This window comes from Nicotiana attenuata, chromosome 7 (genome assembly GCF_001879085.1).
Source record: "Nicotiana attenuata strain UT chromosome 7, NIATTr2, whole genome shotgun sequence".
Lineage (NCBI taxonomy): Eukaryota > Viridiplantae > Streptophyta > Magnoliopsida > Solanales > Solanaceae > Nicotiana > Nicotiana attenuata.
The window spans coordinates 72,873,035-72,892,185 of NC_031995.1; the positions used below are offsets into that span (position 1 = coordinate 72,873,035).

The 19,151-nt window shown below is 37.5% G+C and overlaps 1 protein-coding gene across 1 annotated transcript; it reads left to right on the top strand.

Moving 5' to 3' along the window:
- Nucleotides 13,356–18,724, top strand: LOC109230166 (probable 28S rRNA (cytosine-C(5))-methyltransferase). Its single transcript, XM_019395689.1, has 10 exons — nt 13,356–13,507; nt 14,836–14,888; nt 15,091–15,188; nt 15,847–15,915; nt 15,989–16,063; nt 16,577–16,669; nt 16,765–16,844; nt 16,924–17,313; nt 17,734–18,004; nt 18,113–18,724. Exons 1-8 carry the CDS (start codon nt 13,356–13,358, stop codon nt 17,063–17,065), a joined length of 762 nt encoding a protein of 253 aa, XP_019251234.1. The 3' UTR covers nt 17,066–17,313; nt 17,734–18,004; nt 18,113–18,724.

Below are 19,151 nucleotides of genomic sequence, written 5' to 3' on the forward strand. Positions count from 1 at the left end.
AGTTGCGTACTTCATATAAAATTAATTAGCATATGTATAAATTTGTTTTAGTGCAAATTTGTATGAATTTGCATATGCTAAAATTAATTAGTATACGTATAAATTTGTTTTATTGAGAAATAAAACATTAAAAAAAAAAAAGAGTAATAAAACATTTGGACTGTATTTGATTGGATGAGCTTGTGTCAAAGCCCACAACCTTTTCAATTGGCCCGAAAGAACAATAATCCAAAGAAGGGATGAAATAGTAGACCCAAACCAAAAGTTGTGTCCAATACTCGAATTAATTCCCCCGCTCAGCCGCTTCCTTGGTAAAAATTACACCGACCGTCCTATTTGGTCGCCCCATTTAACCTATACCTAATTTTTTTAAAAATTTTTAACTTGTATCCACTTTTTAAATAAATTCAGCCCCGCTTCCTCCATGTGTCTCCTCTTTCTGCACTATGCGAAATCAAATTAAAGCGTATGTATGTTCATCTTCCACTCTAAATGCCTTTTTGAAGTGATTTTTATTGGCTTGAATTTGTGACTGTTTTCTAGTTTTCGTTTTAATATGAAAATTTAATTGACTAAGTACAAAAGCCTTTGGTGAGTGACTCTGCTGCAGCGCTGCTAACGTGTAATAGTAATATTTAATTACTATAGATTATAGAGAAAAAAAATTCTGTGGTACAATTTTTGGATGTAAATTAGGAAGCTTTTATACCAACAAGGGGCAAGTTTTTAAAGGAAAATAGCAGCCTTGAGCTAACACTTTGGCATGCTTCTTGTCAAGAGGTTGTTATTTTGCCTAAAAGTAAGAGTTGTATGTAAACATTTGGCTTATGCTTATCTAAAGCTATTGAGGTAAAGATTCTTATGTGATCACCTGTGAAGAACCTTGTCTATTGTTTCTTAAGTTGTCATGTAAAGTTTTAATTGGAAAGTTTGTTGATATTTGGTGATTAAAGTTTGTGTTCGATCCCGGAGATTTTATTTTTTGTTATGATGAAACTAAGAGTGTGCTAACTAGAGGATGAACTAGTTTGGTAGCGCAAGGGAGAAGTTACTTTGTCTTTGATGATTCTTTAAATTTTGTGCATATGGAAATCCATCCAAATTGGGAAATCAAGGGTAGCTTGATGCTGACACTTTTTGTTGCACTGTAGCTTAAATGGTTGGTCCCAAACTCGGCAAGATAGCGGGAGGGAAACCCCCTACCAAGAAGAAGCAAAAGAAGGAACCTTTGCCACCTAAGCCACTAGAAAAGGAGGATCCTTTTAGTGACAGTGAAGGAACAGATGGGGATTTTGAAGACGATGATGGAGGTTTTCGTGATGAAGAACAGCAGGAAATGAACTCGGATTCTGATATGTCTTCTGACGGGGATGACCTCTTTACTGCTGATATATTAGCAAGCAGTGATGCTGGTACTGTGACTTAGAGCATCCGTATAGTAATTTTAGCCATCCGCCATGATTTTATGACTCACTAGCCATGCTTCTTTGTTTTGGCATTTATGTTGCAGACAATGGCTCAGATGTTATTTCAGATTCGGATGTCGATTCTGATTCAGATGTAGATGATACTGATCTTATAAGGAAGTGATCAAAAGCTATTGATGAGGAAAGGGAAAGAGAAGTGGAGTACGCTGAAGCAGAACTGAAGCTCAATATTAAAGAAGAAGCTGATGAGTTCAGACTGCCAACAGCTGAGGTTTGCCTAATGTTCAACTTCTTGATTAGAGGTTTGACACTTATGCAGGGAAAAGTAAATATGTGTTGGCACAAGTAAAGGTGAAGTTTTGAAGATTGACGAAGGAACTCAGACATGGACCAAGTTCATCTTGTGAAGCACAGTTATGATCAACTCAAACATGTGAGATGCACGTGAAGGAGATAAACCTAACTTATCAGAAGTGATATCTCCTGATCATGATCGAAAAGGTTGCATATTGGATAAGGAGAAAGACTCCTTATACAAAGAGAAACACGGCTCAAGAAATGGATAAAGTTAGAGGATGAGACCAACTAGAAATCTTCCACCAAGGAAGAATAGTATTTGTATTCTAGTCAATCTACTCCATAAATATCAGTGTTGTTCTCTTTTACAGGTAATGCACATAAGCAGAAGTTAAACGTGAACTGAGAGCAAAATAGCAAGGCAATTTTACAAGCAATTTATGTGTGATTCAAGCGTGCAAACCTGACGCTACTTGAACCAGATAAAAGAACCAGTTCCAAATGTTTGTCTTTTTATTCTAGTTCAATTGTTGTAGGTGATTTTACATTGTACCTTTAAGCTTATTTAGAAGCAATTGTATTAGGTACTTAGAGTTTTCAAGTTAGAGTTAACTTGAAGTTGTCATAACAGTTGAGGCTGTGTGCCACAACGAGAATAGAGTTAATCCTAGATTTACAAAAGAGTTTTTGTAAATGCAGTTTTTGGATCAGTGATTTTAGTGGAGAGTTTGGAAAAATCCTACTGGAAAGTAGGTCATGATTTTTTCACCTTTTGAGCCAGGTGTTTTCCACGTAAAATCTCTGTGTTCTTTATTTTTATATTTATTATTCCGCAACAGTAGTAGTTGGAACACATAGAAGAACCAGGTCCTTCTTAATCAAGCTAAGCGAAAATTGGGTACCACACAAATCACCCCCCCTCTTGTGTGGTATTGAAGTATAAAATATCAATTGGTATAAGAGCGGGTTATCCTTGAAGAGGCTAACACCTTAGGAATAGATCAAGATGAGTGCACCACCTGAAAACTGGAAACGACAATCCACTGCTAGGCCTCCACTCTTTAATGGCCAGTACTATTCCTGGTGGAAGAACATGATGAGAGACCACATCATAGGAGAAGACTATGAACTTTGGGATATTTTTACTGATGGTCCTCTGGCTACTACAAAGAAGAATGCTGAAGGAGTGGATCTGCCAAAGACTAGAGCTGATTGTACTGGTGAAGATTTGAAGAAGTGGGAAAAGAATGCCAAGGCCAAGAAATGACTTGTGTGTGGACTAGGTCTAGACGAGTACAGCAGAATTCAAAATTGTACTACTGCTAAGGAGATCTGGGACACTCTACAAGTGGCCCATGAAGGAACTCCTCAATTAAAGAGATCAAGAGGAACACTGTTGTATTCTCAATATGAGAATTTCACCATGAAGGAAGGAGAAACCATCCAAGAGATGTATACAAGGTTCACAACACTAACAAATGAACTTAAGTCTCTTGGAAGAATTATCCTTGAGGAAGACAAGGTTGAGAAAATCTTGACAAGGGTCTTGCCAGTAACTTGGGAAAGCAAAATCACAGCTATTCAGGAATCAAAGAACATTGCTACTCTTAAGCTAGATGAACTGATTGGAAATCTCACTGCCTATGAATTGAGAAGGCAAACCATGAAGATGGATGCACCCAAGAAAGAAAGAAACCTGGCTCTCAAAACAGCTGAAAGTGCAAACTTAGAGGATGATGAAATGGCTATGATCACTAGGGATTTCAAGAAGTACTTAATGAGAGGAAAGGGGTATTCAAGAGGTGCAACCTTCAACAAACCAAGACCTCCTGAAAAAACAGACCAACGAGGGCTGCTACAAATGTGGTAAGACTGACCACATGATCAAGAATTATTCTCAGTGAGAAATTGAATGGAAGAAAGAAAGGGATGAACGGAGAAACGGGAAGAAGGAACAGGTTCAACCCAAGAAGAACAAAGGATCAACAAAGGCTATGGTTGATTCTTGGGGAGAAAGCTTAGATGAGGATTCAAAAGATGAAGATGGAGATGAACAAGCACTTATGGCCATTGGAGAATCAGATGATGAACAAGAGGTAAGTGTGACTCATCTCAAAAACAAGATTAAATTTTTATCTAAAGAAAGGCTATATGAATTACTACTAGATTTCATTGATGAGTCTGAGGCCATAAACAATGAGAAGGAACAGCTGCCTAAGGAATGTGTGATTCTAGAAGCTAAGTGTAAAAATCTGGAACTCAGGTCTAGTGAAAGTGATGGAAAAAATATTGAGTTGAAGAACCAGGTTCTTGAAATTGACACCACAGTCTTAGAACTTAGATCTAAAATTTAAAACTGAAATTAGGAACCGGTAAAAAGAAAGCTGATCACACACACCTCACCTTAAAAGAAAATCTAGGCAAAATGAAGGATGAGTTGTACAAGAGAGATGAGTAGATAAGAGTCCTAAAAGAAGATCTAGGCAAGGTGAAGTATGAACTAGGCAGAACTTGCAAATAGAATAAGTCCTCTGATGCACTACCTGGCTACAAAAGCATCTCAGTAGCAATAAGGGACGACTTGGCTATGGGACCCCAACACATAAGTGGGATCCCAAAAGCAAGTATATCACACTTCCTAAAAATAAAATCTGTACACACTGTGGAAAGACTGGTCACTTTAAAAGTGAATGTAATTCAAAAGAAAAAGCCATTCAGAAGAACAAAACCTTTGTTCAAGGGAAAAATAGGCTGCCGGGATGGGCTAAAAAGAATTTAATTCACCTTTTTGCCTATAGAAAGGGACCCAAACTAGTTTGGGTTCCTTAGACTAACCCCTGATTTTCTCTTGCAGGTCAAAGTGAAGGGAAGCAGCCAAATATGGTACATGGACAATGGCTGCTCAAAGCATATGACTGGTAGCAAGAACCAGTTCCTTTCACTTGAGGACCTCAAAGGAGGAAATGTCTCCTTTGAAAATGGTAAGAAAGCTGAGATCATAGGGGTTGGAAAGGTAGGTAAGACAGACTCACACCATTGAGAATGTCTACTTGATAGATGGCTTGAATTATAGCCTAATCAGTGTATCACAACTGTGTGATAGAGGTAACTTGGTAGCATTCACCTCCACCAAATGTTTTGTGATAAATCTTATCACTGACAAGATTGTTTTGCAGGGAAAAAGAGTAAACAATATATACATTGTAGATCTGTTCACTCTTTCAGAAAATGAACTCACTTGTCTAAGTGTGTTGGACAATAATCCCCTCATTTGGCACAAAAGACTTGGACATGCAAGTCTAAGTCAACTCAACAAATTAGCCTTCAAGGACCTGGTGATAGGTCTACCTAAAGTCTACCTAACATCAAGTTTAAGGAAGACAGTTTGTGAAGCTTGTGCAAGGGGGAAACAGGTAAGATCCTTTTTTATAAGCAAGAAAGTAGTAAGGACTACCAGGTCGATAGAACTGGTTCATATGGATCTCTGTGGTCCAATGAGAACATTAAGTAGATGTGGTAAGAAATATGTGCCGGTGCTTGTTGATGATTACTCTAGGTTTACTTGGACATTGTTTTTAACATCTAAGGATGAAGTATTTGACATGTTTACTGCCTTTGTTAGAAAAACTCAGAAACAACTAGGTAATCAACTTGCATCAATTAGGTCTGATCATGGAACTGAATTTGAAAATGCTAAGTTTGCTGAATTTTGTGATGAGCATGGTATAGATCATAATTTTTCTACCCCTAGGACTCCTCAACAAAATGGAGTAGTTAAAAGAAAGAATAGGACCCTTGAAGATATGGCTAGGACTATGCTTCTTTCTAGTAAACTGCCTCATAGCTTCTGGGCAGAGGCTGTAAATACTGCATGTTACATCATAAATAGGTGCATGACTAGACCTCTTATAGAGAAGACTTCCTATGAGTTACTTAAAGGGAGAAAACCAAATATATCCCATCTTAGGGCATTTGGATGCAAGTGCTTTGTGCAAAATAATGGAAAGGACTCCCTAGGTAAGTTTGATCCCAGAAGTGATGAGGGAGTATTCTTGGGATATTCTTCACATAGCAAAACTTATGAAGCGTACAACAAAAGAACTATGTGTGTAGAAGAAAGTGTACATGTTATTTTTGATGAAACTAACATTCTTTCTGAGAGACAGGAACATGAAGATGAAGCTATTGGGTTGGTAAAAGAATTAAGTGAAGGCACAACTCAAGCTGAAACTGCATCAAAAGAAGGAACAGGTTCTTCCATCCAGCGCAACCTGACAGGGGGAACTGAACAAAGAAGAACTGAAACTAATCCACAAATGGAACCTGTCCATGAGCCTGTTCCTCAGCAACGGAACATGGGAGAAACATCAAATAGAAACCAGTTGGTTGTGAAACCTTACAAGTATCAAAGTTCTCATCCTATTGAGAACATAATTACTGATCCAACCTCTGGAGTTAAAAATAGATCACAATTAAAGAATCTATGTATTTTTATGCTTTCTTATCTCTTATTGAACCTAAAAATGTTGTTGAGGCTTTGCAGGATGCAGACTGGGTAAATACAATGCAAGATGAACTCAATCAGTTTGAAAGAAGTCAAGTTTGGCATCTGGTTCCAAGACCCAAGGACATATCAGTATTTGGCACTAAATGGGTCTTCAGAAACAAACTTGATGGAGATGGAACTGTTACAAGGAACAAGGCAAGGTTGGTGGTTCAAGGTTACATCCATGAGGAAGGCATAGACTATGATGAGACATTTGCTCCAGTTGCAAGATTGGAAGCTATAAGACTCCTCATAGCCTTTGCAACACAGATGGAATTTACTCTTCATCAGATGGATGTCAAAAGTGCTTTCCTAAATGGCTACCTAAAGGAAGAAGTGTTTGTCAAACAACCTCCAGGGTTTGAGAGCAATGAGTGTCCGGAACATGTGTACAAATTAGACAAGGCTCTCTATGGACTCAAGCAGGCTCCTAGAGCATGGTATGAACGACTGTCCAAATTCCTGCTTGAATATGGCTACAAGAGAGGTAAAATTGACAGTACTCTATTCTTGAGGGAAAAAGGTAAGGAACTTCTTGTAGTACAAATATATGTTGATGACATAATTTTTAGAGTAACCACTGAAAAATTAAGGAATTTGAAAAACTTATGAGGAGTGAATTTGAGATGAGTATGATGGGTGAGCTTAATTTATTCTTAGGCTTACAAATTAAACAAAACTCGAATGGAACTATGATCCATCAGCAGAAATATGCAAAGGAGTTGATTAACAAGTTTAAAATGGAAGAATAAAAAGAAATAGACATTCCTATTGCAACAGCCACAAAATTGGACATAGATGAACCTGGTTTATTTGTTGATCAGAAGCTGTATAGGGGTATGATTGGTTCACTTTTGTATCTTACTGCTAGCAGACCTGACATTGTCTTCAGTGTAGGGCTTTGTGCTCGTTTCCAAGCAAATCCTAAGGAATCTCACTTGACTGATGTCAAGAGGATACTGAGATATTTGAAAGGCACTACTTACCTTTGCCTTTGGTACCCTAAAGGTAGTAACTTTAATCTAGTAGGATATGCTGATGCTGACTATGCAGGTTTCCTTGTGGATAGGAAAATCACCTCAGGTATGGCTCATTTTCTTGGTTCATGTCTGGTATCATGGGCCACTAAAAGCAGAATTCAATGGCCTTATCCATTGCTGAGGCTGAGTATGTTGCTGCTGCCTCTTGTTGTGCTCAACTAATGTGGATCAAACAACAGCTTGTGGATTTTGGCGTTGAAGTTGGTTGCATCCCTATCTTTTGTGATAACACTAGTGCTATTAGTATGACTAAGAACCCAGTTCATCATAAGATGACTAGCACATAGATGCTAAACATCACTTCTTAAGGGACAACTATGAGAAAGGATTGATTACTATAAAATTCTATGCTATTGATAAACAGATTGCTGACATGTTTACTAAAGCACTGTGTAGAGAAAGCTTTGAAAAGAACAGGTTAGAATTAGGGATGATTAAGGTCACCTAATGGGACCAACTCAGAATGCACAATGAAAAAAAATTGGGAAAAAAAATATGGCTAGGAAATCTGAAACTTGTGCGTGTGTGTGTGTATATATATATATATATATATATATATATATATATATATATATATATATATATATATATATAAATATTTACTCAGTTTCATACTGTAAATAGTATACTCCTGTGACATGTGTTGATATGACTCACTGTCTCTAACAAAATTTTCTCTATAAAGTAAATTGAGGCATGATCAAGAGGATTCTAAATGAAGAACCTGATTCATCTGAATAATGAGGTATGTTTTCTATACTCTGCATAATTAGAAATTTAAATATTTAAATCATGAGCAGAGTCTCACCTATGTTCAAAACCATCAGAAAATTATATTTGTTTATTTTTTGAACCAGTTCCGTCTCTACTAGAATTCACACCACAAAAAAATGCCTAAAATCTAGGGAAGCTTAACCGCTTATTCAACCTGAAGTTTCAGGTTGATTGGACTTCTAATTGACTACAAAAAGCTGCTGTTAGTCATTAATTAAGCCTCTCTATTTAAAATCCCATCATCACATTCACTGCCACTTTCATAATTCTCTAAAACCGTCGATTTTTTTCTACACTCTATTCTTCTTTCTTCTAAAACCCCAATTCATAAATTCTCTTCTAGAATTAGAAAGATGACTAATCCCCAAGATAACCCAGGCACTCCTCCACAACCCACCCCCTCTGATTCATCCACCCCTCCTCCACCTAGCACAACCCCTCAACCTAAGAGAATGCGAATAAAAATGCTTGCTCGCAAAACGGTGGCAACCGGTGCTCTTTCAAGTAAATTGAACGAGAAATTGAAGGCAAGCCAAGCCCAAGATTCTGAGAACTCAGACGATTCGTTCAAATCTGCGAGTGAGGGGGAAGGAATTGGGTCTTCTGACTCTGAGAAGGCTCAAAACTCCCCTTTTGAGGTACGTGTTGCTTTGGTTGAGAATTTAGACAATAGGTTTGTTCTGGTTGGGGCTGTTAGGAATGTGGAATTGCCCGAGTCAAGAAGGAGAGGTGGTAAAAATAAAGGAGAAAAAGAAAAGGAGAGTGAGGGCATGCGTTGTGATGTGAGGGGAAAAGGGAAAGAAGTGGCTAGTTCTTCACCCACTTTTGAATTGGTGGTACCAGCTATCTGTGGGGTTGAACATGCAACTGTGGAAGAAAGTAGCAAGAAGACAAAGGGAAGTGGTTCAGGGGAGACTGCTGAAGGATTGGTTAATTTAAGTTCACAGGCAGATGAACCTGGTTCATCTATTTAGGAGACCCTAGTAGACCTTCTGAAGAAAGTAGGTGCTAGTTATGATCCAAAGAAAAGGAGAACCTCAACACCAAAAGCCCCTAGCACTGCAAAACCTTCCAAGAAAAGAAAGGCTTCTTCTCCAACAACTACTGAGATTTCTTTACCAAAATGAAGTGCCACACGAAGCATGATGAAATAGAGTGAGACTGAATTACAAAAGGCTTTGGCTGAAAGCAAGAAGAAGAGGATAGATAAAGGAAAAGCTAAGGTTTCAGATCCCTCTGAGGTTGTTGATGTTGAGGAGATGGAACAGGTCCATCAGGAGGAACACACAACTGTGGAGGTTTAGACCCCCAAGCCCAAAAAGACCAAGACTTCTTCCAAGAAGTCTTCATCTATGTCTAAGGCTGATAAACCTTCATTGGCCAAGAGGACAAGGTCTGCAGTGAGAAACAAACAGCTTAGACTTGCTGAGGATGAAGAATAGAGTGGTGAAGAAGAGAGTGAGTCTGATGGTGAACAAGACAAGCTGGCCAAGTTTGGCAAAAGAAAATTTTTGAAGGGTAGATTGCTGAAAGACTTGGTGGAACCAAGAATGGTTCGATTGGTTGATGCACTAGTTGTTCAGGGCTGGAAGGACATGGTCCTTCATATGGATGGAAGGCTAGCTAGGAATGAAATCATTGAATTCATGGCCAATGCAGAGGTCAAGGATGGCAGAGCTACCAGCCAAGTGAAAGGAGTTAAAGTGACTTTTGATGCAAAGGAGCTGGGTTAGATCCTTGACATCCCTTCTGAAGGGTATGATGACTACACAAGGCAAAGATGACCATGTCTAGACTCCCTTCCTACTGCCCTTGCAATCACTTGGAGATTCTGTGATGTTGCAGAAGTGAATGAAGCTAAGGCCGTGTAGAAGAGTGAAATGAAGCCATGCCACAAAGTCTTGTTTGAATTTGTCAACAAGTGTTTGCTGCCTAGACAGGAAAGAAGACACACTGCTAATTACATGGACTTGGTGTTGATGGAGTATCTTGAAAGTGTAAGGAAGATCAACTGGCCTGCATTTATTATCAAGCTACTGGACAGGGTTATCAATGGCTCCAAGGCCCATGCTACTCCTTATGGTTTTATTCTGACTACTGTTCTTGATCGCTGCAAGGTGCCACTGAAGAAGTGGGAAATGGCCACAAGTAAAGATCATTTTGAAATCAACACTTTGATTGCTTGTGATAATGAGATCAATGCCATTCCCAATGAACCCGGTTCATCTAGCAGAGGCTGAAGGCTCACCTAGCAGAGGTTGAATCTAAGAGGGATGCTCTCAGAACTGAGCTCACCAAGGAAAATGAGAAGAATGATGGCATTCTTCAAAATATGATGACCCTTCTCCAAGCCCAAAACCAACCCGCTAGCTCTCCCAAGCCTTAGGACTTCTAGCTTTCATCTCCTGAACCTGTCTAGTACCACCAGTGATCCAGATTAGGGACTTCTCTTTCTTTTGCTCATGTTTTAAATATTTTTGCTTTCTTTTTGTGAATTGTGGTAGCAACATATCTCCTATCAATAAAATCTACTATTTTTGTTCTTGATTGATTGTTAATATATCCTTGATAGTTTGAATATGTTTGGTTGATTACTGATGATTAATCCATCATTGCACTTGCAGTTGTCCTCAGTGGCCATGAGTAATTGTTAAAATTCTGGGAATCACACTTTGTTTATGCAACTTTTCGATGATACCAAAAGGGGAAAGAGATATTGTGCTTTATATATTCTTAATAAGTGATGCTTATAACATAATGAACCTGGTCCTTGATGATAGGTAAAATTTTCTAACTTTGTATTGATGGACAAGCTAAGTTCTGATAGGGCCTAAGTGAGTGAAAAGCACTGAGTTTGTCATCATCAAAAGGGGGGAATTTGTTGGCCCAAGTAAAGGTGAAGTTTTGAAGACTGACGAAGGAACTCAAACATGGACCAGGTCCATCTTGTGAAGCACAGTTATGATCAACTCAAACATGTGAGATGCACGCGAAGGAGATAAACCTAACTTATCAGAAATGATATCTCCTGATCATGGAAAGTAGGTCGTGGTTTTATCACCTTTTGAGCCAAGCATTTCCACGTAAAATCTCCATGTTCTTTATTTTCTGTATTTATTATTCCGCAACAGTAGTAGTTGGAACACATAGAAGTGTTGGGATATATACTATTAACCATGGATTTGGTTTAGATATAGTATTTATTATGATAATATTGTTCATTCAATTTTAATAAAGTTTTAATAGATCATATATTAGTCGGTGTCCTTTGCTTATATAGTAGATGATTTAGTGTATAGAGTTTAGCTTATACACGGAAGATTAAATCATTGGTTCTTATAAGTATAAAGTTTGAGTTCACAATCTAATGATGGAATTGGACAAACAATCAGGAATAACTGTAGTACAAGATTAAATATAATTTATCTTCATTATGGGAATGGTTTAATTCCAACTTCTTGTGCTAGTACATTTTGTATGTATTGAACGGACCAAGTAGAGATAAGTATTTTATACTGACTTAATAAAATAAACTCTCTAGCCATTAAATGTACTTATACTCTTAATCTTGATATAATTATTATTAGATGTGTATATTATTATTGTTTTGATTTATTAAAAGGCGAGATTCTTTCGTGGGTCAATATGCCTGGTAAATTGGATAATAATATGTACATTGGCGAAGTAATAGTTAGTTGATGGAATCCATGTCTCCGTTTAGAGATTGATGATAAACCTTTATGAAAGCTTATAAGTTTTCATGTGTAAACCCGGCCGGTGGATTTTGTATCCGACACATGAAATAAGTTAAGCGAAAGTCTAAAGGAAATAATCAATAAATTAAATCGTCAGTAATTTAATTTAATTGATTAGTATCTGAATCTTAACATGGGGAGTTAAATAAGAGTTAATGGATGAATTTCGAAATTGAATAAGGAGTGCAATTACGAATTTTTAGTGGAATAATTCATAATTAATTATGGTGGATATTAATTTCGAGAATTATAAATTAATTCCATAATTGGAAGCCTTGTTAATTAAATTTTGTGGTTCCTATTGTGCCTAAATAATAGAAAATAAAGGAATCCTTTTTCTGATGGAAAAGAAAACCCAACAAGTTTTGTAAAAGGGTTTTAACCCTTAAAACTTGTGCTATAAATACATAAGTTTTTCCACCTAGAAGGGGAGCACATGGTGGCCGAATTTCAGCCCCTTTTCCTTAGAAATTTCACCCACACGAAATTACTATTTCCGGGTATTATTTGGGTAACACAGTAGAAGACGGTGGAACGTTCGGAGATCGTGATCGTGCGGGTGGTAGAGAATTCATTGAGTTGCTGTAGAATTGGACGCTCACGTGATAAAGGAGTTTTGCTCACGCTTCAAGAGGTAACCCGTGAAATCCTGTTTATGCTAGTTGTCTAGATTACATGTGATTTTGATACTGGGATTGCTTCCGCTGCATATAATAATCCATCAAGAAGAACTAGATCCTTCTATAATCAAGCTAAGAGAAAATTGGGTACCACACAAATCATCCCCTCTTATGTGGTATTGAAGTATAAAATATCAATATGTCTTTGTATTTTTAGGAGCTTGAAGAAGAAACACATAGAACCCCGGGCCTCTCTAATCTCCAAAGGAGGATAAAAGAGAGTGAGTTTCTTTTTCTTCTGAATTATTTTTCTTTCGAGAAGTAACATTATCATTGAAATTGAAATATAATAAAAATAAATGCAGTTGTTCGAGTGCTTTCAAATTTGAAGTCATTGAGGCAAGAAGGTGTGACACGTAAGGATTACGTTGATCAACTTAAAAGGGACTTGTGTTCATATTATGGATACAATGATTTTGTGATTGAAGCATTAGTGGAGATAATTTCTAACTCAAACTAGTCTAGACTCTGCACCCTTTCCCTTTTCATTTCAGTGTGAATGATATGTGACCTTACTGCTGTTGAGCTGATTGAACTTATTGAAGCATTTGAAAAGCCCCGGCCTATTTCTCTGCGGACAAACACTTTAAAGGTCATATTTTTCTCTGCCTCTTTTCTATCCTTAACTTTTGTCGCTCTGATGGTTGACTCATAGTGTATTATTGCTTTGACGGGGTTGAAGCGATTTAGCTGGTGTTCTTCTTAACAGAGGTGTCAATTTGGACCCATTAAGCAAAGGTACAAGGATTAACTGTGTTTTCTTTGGGTTGACCCATTATTTAGGTATCAATGTTATTTCATATGTATCCTCCTTAGTTGGTGCTACTCCCGAGTACATGGCTGGTCATTACATTTTAAAAGATGGCTTTGCACCTGTAATGCTTATTTCAAACAAATTACTTGCTTACAGCTCCAAGGTGCGAGTTCTTAGTTTTATGCCCGTAATGCCCCTTGCCCCTCAGGAGAATGAACGTGTTGTTGATATGGCGTAAGTAAATAATTTTGTCTACTAATGTTTGCTTCGATTGTCCATCATTGAATTTTTCACTATTCAGTTAGTTTTTAATTGAGATCTTTTTTTATTATCTTTTCATCATCATTTATGTATCAGTAAGAATTAACAAGTTGATTGCTGTAAGAGTTGTCCAGTGCATATTTAGATAGTCTAGGAAAAAGCTAATGTAACAAAATAATGCATCTTCTGTTCCTCTTCACTTGTATTTTCTCTTTTCTTTCTTTAGATCAGCAACTTTGTCCATCTTAGGTTCAAGTTATCCATTTTTAATATCTTTTCCGTTGAGAGGGCAGCTAAATTTTTATTTTTATTTTTTATCAGGTAAATGATATCATTAAAAAAGGGAGAAACTCTCGTATACAAGCGGTATATCAAAAGATAGAGAATCTGCATCAAAACATGATTCTCTACAAAAGACACCCAATCATCTATACAAGTAGGGACTACATTGGTGAACCAAAAAGCAATCAAAGACAAGACTATTCCTTAAATGTGCAAAATTATTTTCAATCCCCTCAAAAGCTCTCCTATCTTTTTCCGTTCAAACGACCCACATGAGTGCTAACGGAGCAATCTTCCGTGCCTTTTGTACGGAAACCGGACCAGCTATGCAGCATGTCTCTAACAGTGCCTGGCGTCGCCCATTGAACACCAAAAAAGTTCAGGATTACCCTCCACAAGCCCGTTGACACAGAACAGTGCAACAAAAGATGATCACCTTCTTCCCCCGAGCATTTACACATATAGCACCAGCTGATGTGTGTAATACCTCTCTTCCTCAGATTGTCAGCTGTCATAATCACTCCCCTCGCTGCCAACTATGCAAAAAAGCACACCTTCCTAGGTACCCTAGGAATCCAAATCGATGTGTGTGGGGAAAATGCCTCCTCTCTCACCAACAAACTCTGGTAGAAGGACTTGACTGTGAACAACCCATCACTCCTCAATGCCCATCTCCATGAGTCACCATTAGACTGGGGCCTGGTTTTCCTGTATAGCAACTCCAACAAACTTGGAACTCCCCTATCACCCATTCTTGTAGGTTCCTTCTGAACGTGAGATCCCATACTACTTCCCCCTCATGTTCCTTGCGAATCTGGTGAACCGTTAACTCTCTCTGATTTGAAGCTCTGAATACACGAGGGAATGAAGTCCTCAATGCATCCTCCCCGCACCACTTACGATTCCAAAAGCTAAAACAATTTCTGTGGACTGTTTAACCGTTGGTTCGGTAAGCAGAAAAGTGGACTTCTTTTGGTAACTTCTGCTCTTCTAAAGTGGGCAATTTGTACATGGTGCAGTGCTGCTCCTGGAAGCAAAACAACTTATTTTGCTGCACTGATGAAAAATAGTGGTATGTATTCATTTGCAGTTAATCGTGTGATATTTTTGTGAAGAAATCCATTTTCTCCATGGTGCATCCATAGTTTCTGGATACCGATGGGTGAATGAATTTTAAATAGATATTTCGTCTGGGGTGTCAATTTTCTTTATTGCCATTTCCTGGTAAAAAATTCGTTGTTTTCCATTTCTTGTCCTGTTAATTTCTAATGCAGTGAACCAAAATATGCTGGGTGCTTTCGTTGTATTTTACTATGCGCTCATGTACATCATTCTTAGTCATGTGGTTTACATTAGCCTGTGCTGTCAATCTGTTTGCTTGCTCTAGTGAAATTTCTTCAGGTTCTTGTTTGTTTAAAAAAAATAGATTGTATTGAATGAACATCTTCTCCTGATGTGCTTATATACTGCCTGTTGTTTGTCATAAGCTTTTGTGACATAATAATAAATGCCATGATATTTTTTCTAACTTCTCTCTTCTCCCTGGTTCTGGTTTTGAAGTTAATTGTAAGTAAAACTGTCTTCCATATTGTTGGTTAACATCATTTGCCATTTCAATCATTGTCTGAATGGAACTGACATATTTCACTTTGGAAATTAAAATTAAGTTTTATTTATGCAAATGAGATGAAGGAGACAAGACTTAAATCGCTCACTGCTAATTTACATCGCATGGGGGTAAAAAACACTATTGTCTGTAACTATGATGGAAGAGAGGTTAGAACCAGGATATTTTGCAATCTACCATTTAGAACTTGCTGCATTTTATATCTCATACAATGTTGTTCTACCTTCTTCCCCGCAATGAGCACTCATTCTTGTTGGCTGAAGTAGCTCTATACTAATTTCATTGAGCTATAGGCACTGATTTGACAGATTTTGCTGGCCTTGTGTCTCTGTTTCTTGGTTTACATAGTGATAATATATGGTTAAGTCCTCTGATCTAATACCTTGTCTGGGAATCATTTCAGCTGCCTAAAGTCTTTGGTCAGAACACTGCTGATAGGATTTTGCTGGATGCTCCCTGCAGTGGCACTGGGGTATGTGGTAATGTTTGATGTATATGTTTGCCTGCAATCATATTTAATCAGATGTTTTTCGTTTGTTCTGCAGGTAATCTCCAAGGACGAGTCTGTTAAAACTTCCAAAACCGCTGCTGATATACAAAACTGCTCACAACTGCAGAAGGTATAAATGAGTTTGACGTGTAAATGTGGCGATTTTGTGTCATCCATATTCGTAGACTTGCAATCATGAAAATTTTAGTGAACTGGTTGTATGCTTGAGAGCTTGTTATGCTTCATAAGAGAACCCGTATAAAGCATATTGCCAGCATCTGACTTCTCGGGCTGTTAGAAAATACTGGTTTCTGGAATTCTGTAATTTTGGAGAGATTAAGTTACCAGGATAATTGAACATTATCTTCTTTGTTTCTAATAATTGATTTCATTGATCTTATTTGTTGTATAGGGGCACAGATTTTGCAATTCTAGTTGCCTTTATTTTTGCGTGTGTTGTTATATGCACCCTCCGAAAGCAGGAGGGTGTTGGTGATGGTATTAGAAGGTTCATCTCCCTCCCTCCTGCAACAATGTTAATTTTGCTCCATAATGTTTATTTTTATCTCATATTCCCTTTCACATATTGTTGTCGCCTACTGGCCTTTGAGAAACCTGTTTCGCGGTCAATTTTCATTTACAGGAACTGATACTTGCAGCGATTGACATGGTTGATGCCAACTCAAAATCAGGTGGATACATAGTGTATTCTACCTGCTCCATTATGGTTGATGAGGTATCTTTCTAAACTTAAACGTCAAAAAATGTTACCTTTTTAAGTGTTTGTATGCATGTCAATTTCTACTTATTTATTTAACTCGGGTATTGCAGAATGAAGCAGTTATAGACTATGCACTCAAGAAGAGAGATGTTAAACTTGTGTCATGTGGTCTTGATTTTGGGAGGCCTGGGTATAGCTTGTGTTATTGATGTGCATTTACTTGAAAGGTGTTTAATTCTACAACTAACTAAAGCTGCTTTGAGTCCCAGATTTATTCGCTTTATGCAGCACCGCTTCCACACATCTTTGGACAAGACAAGGCGATTCTATCCTCATGTGCACAACATGGATGGATTCTTTGTAGCAAAGGTGTATGCCGTATCATTTGGTGATAATTTGTGCTGTCAATAGCTGCATAGCAAATGCATTACTCAAGAGTTCAGTTTATTGAAATAGAGAGAATTATGGACCAACGAGAAGTATGAGAAATCCTTCAGCATGAGAAGTATCAAGTTGAGAGCTCTAATACAGGATTCAAAGTCCTACCTCTTTACAGGTCATTGATGTCTATTCTTAAAATTGATTACAAAGCCCCAAGTGAAGTACAAGGATAAGCACATTAGTTATTCTGCCTTAGTAATATCATTCAATTCTCCTGTGTAAGTCCTTTTTTTTTTTTTTTTTTTTTTTCAAAATAATTTTTCCCATTTTGTTCTGCTTGTTTTATATAGTTTTGCGCATAAGCCATAAATATCTTCGAATACTATACGCACTAGGTTTTGTGTGCATCTCTTCAATTCTCAGGCTGCTGTTTTAACTCTATGTAGGTATCTAGCTTATTCATGTCAAACAAATATTTTATCCTTTCATTAAGCTTGTGAGAAATTGAAATGCTTATGGATTTTTACTTATAAAAGATAGAAGAAATGATCATGGTTTCTGGGAGTGAAATATAAATTTTGACCGACACATGTGGCTGTAAAAATGAATGAAAGATTATGAACATTTCTTCATTGAAGTTGCTGCAAGTTTGTTTCAGTTGAGAACATTTTGCTCCATGTGTCCTTTTTTCCCTTCAGTTGAAAAATATGAGCAACTCCAAATCTGCTGCACAATCGTCGGCTCAGTCTGAAGAAATACAAGGTGCTGATACCATTGAGAGCATTGACCTACATAATGTTGAAGGGGATGACAAGCATTCAGAGCAAAAAGGCATTGCAGAAGAGAATGGGAAATTGAATGAAAAAGTAGCGGCTGATAAAAAGAGGGAGATGCATGTCCAAAAGCATTCAGATAAAAAAGTTGTTGGACAAAACGGTGGTGTAACTAAAAATGGGAGGGCAGAAATCGGTAAAGTGTTTTAGTTCCACGATCACGAGTTGGTAAACACTGATGTGCTAATGGAACAGATTTAATTTCAGATCATATAACCTATTCTAGTATTCAACGTTTTTGCAGGGAAGAGAAGAGGATAGCAAAGCGAAAAGCCATGAGGAAGAAAAAAGGTGGAAACCAATGAGTTCTCTGTAAAATGGTAGTTTTGCGATATGAGGAGGATATTTTATCAGAGGCGACATGAGCAAACACAAAACTAAAGTTGTTCTCTGGCGATGTTGTTAAGCTTAACTCTGGAATTATTAGCAGCTGCCAGCTGGTGGTAATATTTCTGCTGTTGGTTGATGAGTTTGAGATAAAGAGGGTTGGTGATCATATATGGTTTGCTTTAGAAAAATGAAAATTAGGATTCATGGTTGCACGAATCCAGAATTCCCTTTCCTGACCGAAGTCACTAAGGAATGAGAAGATTGGAGGCTGATGAAAGGACACTCTTGAAGAAGCTTTCTTTTGAAAATGGACGACCCAAAGCCCCTTAATCTCGGCGGCTAGGTTGGCACATAGTATAAAAAAATATTCAATGAAGCTTTCTTTTGTCTTCATCACCGGTTCACCAATAGTTAGCTAACATTTTTTCCTGACTGGTCCAAAATTTTGTATCTGTAGTTGATGTTATACTTTATTCCTTTTGAGAGTGAGCAATGAAAATTATAAAGAGAAAAGTAGTTTGTATTCCGTCATCTATGGCAATCCTCATTCATATATTCTGTATATCTTAATTCTTAGCGAGTAGCTTATGTTTATGATTTCCGCAAGACTTGGCGTGCTTCTTGTTGTTAATCCTTCATTGTCTATGCCTAACAAAAGTGCTTATATTATTTCTTTCATACAAGAGCTAATTAATAAGGACTAATGTTTTCATGTTAGAGAAAAGAAGTTGGAATACATAGGCAAATAAAACTATACGTATTATATATCCCTTATGCAGGCATTATTGGAAGGCTTTCCTGTTGTGCACGCAGAGAGTGCAAGTCACTGCCATTAGCAAGGCTATTGAACTCCACAGATTTGGATGGCATTGTTGTCGTTGACAGAATAGGATGTCACCAGTCTTTTAACTGAGTAGAGGTATTTCCTAGTTGTCTCATTGTTCATGATATGA

Bases quoted from the DNA above. Each gene is read 5' to 3' on its own strand.
- LOC109230166 (XM_019395689.1), top strand. From the start codon at position 13,356: ATGGCTGGTCATTACATTTTAAAAGATGGCTTTGCACCTGTAATGCTT. The intron at 16,670-16,764 runs GTATCTTTCTAA...CGGGTATTGCAG, and splicing joins GCTCCATTATGGTTGATGAG to AATGAAGCAGTTATAGACTA. The intron at 16,845-16,923 runs GTATAGCTTGTG...TTTGAGTCCCAG, and splicing joins CTTGATTTTGGGAGGCCTGG to ATTTATTCGCTTTATGCAGC.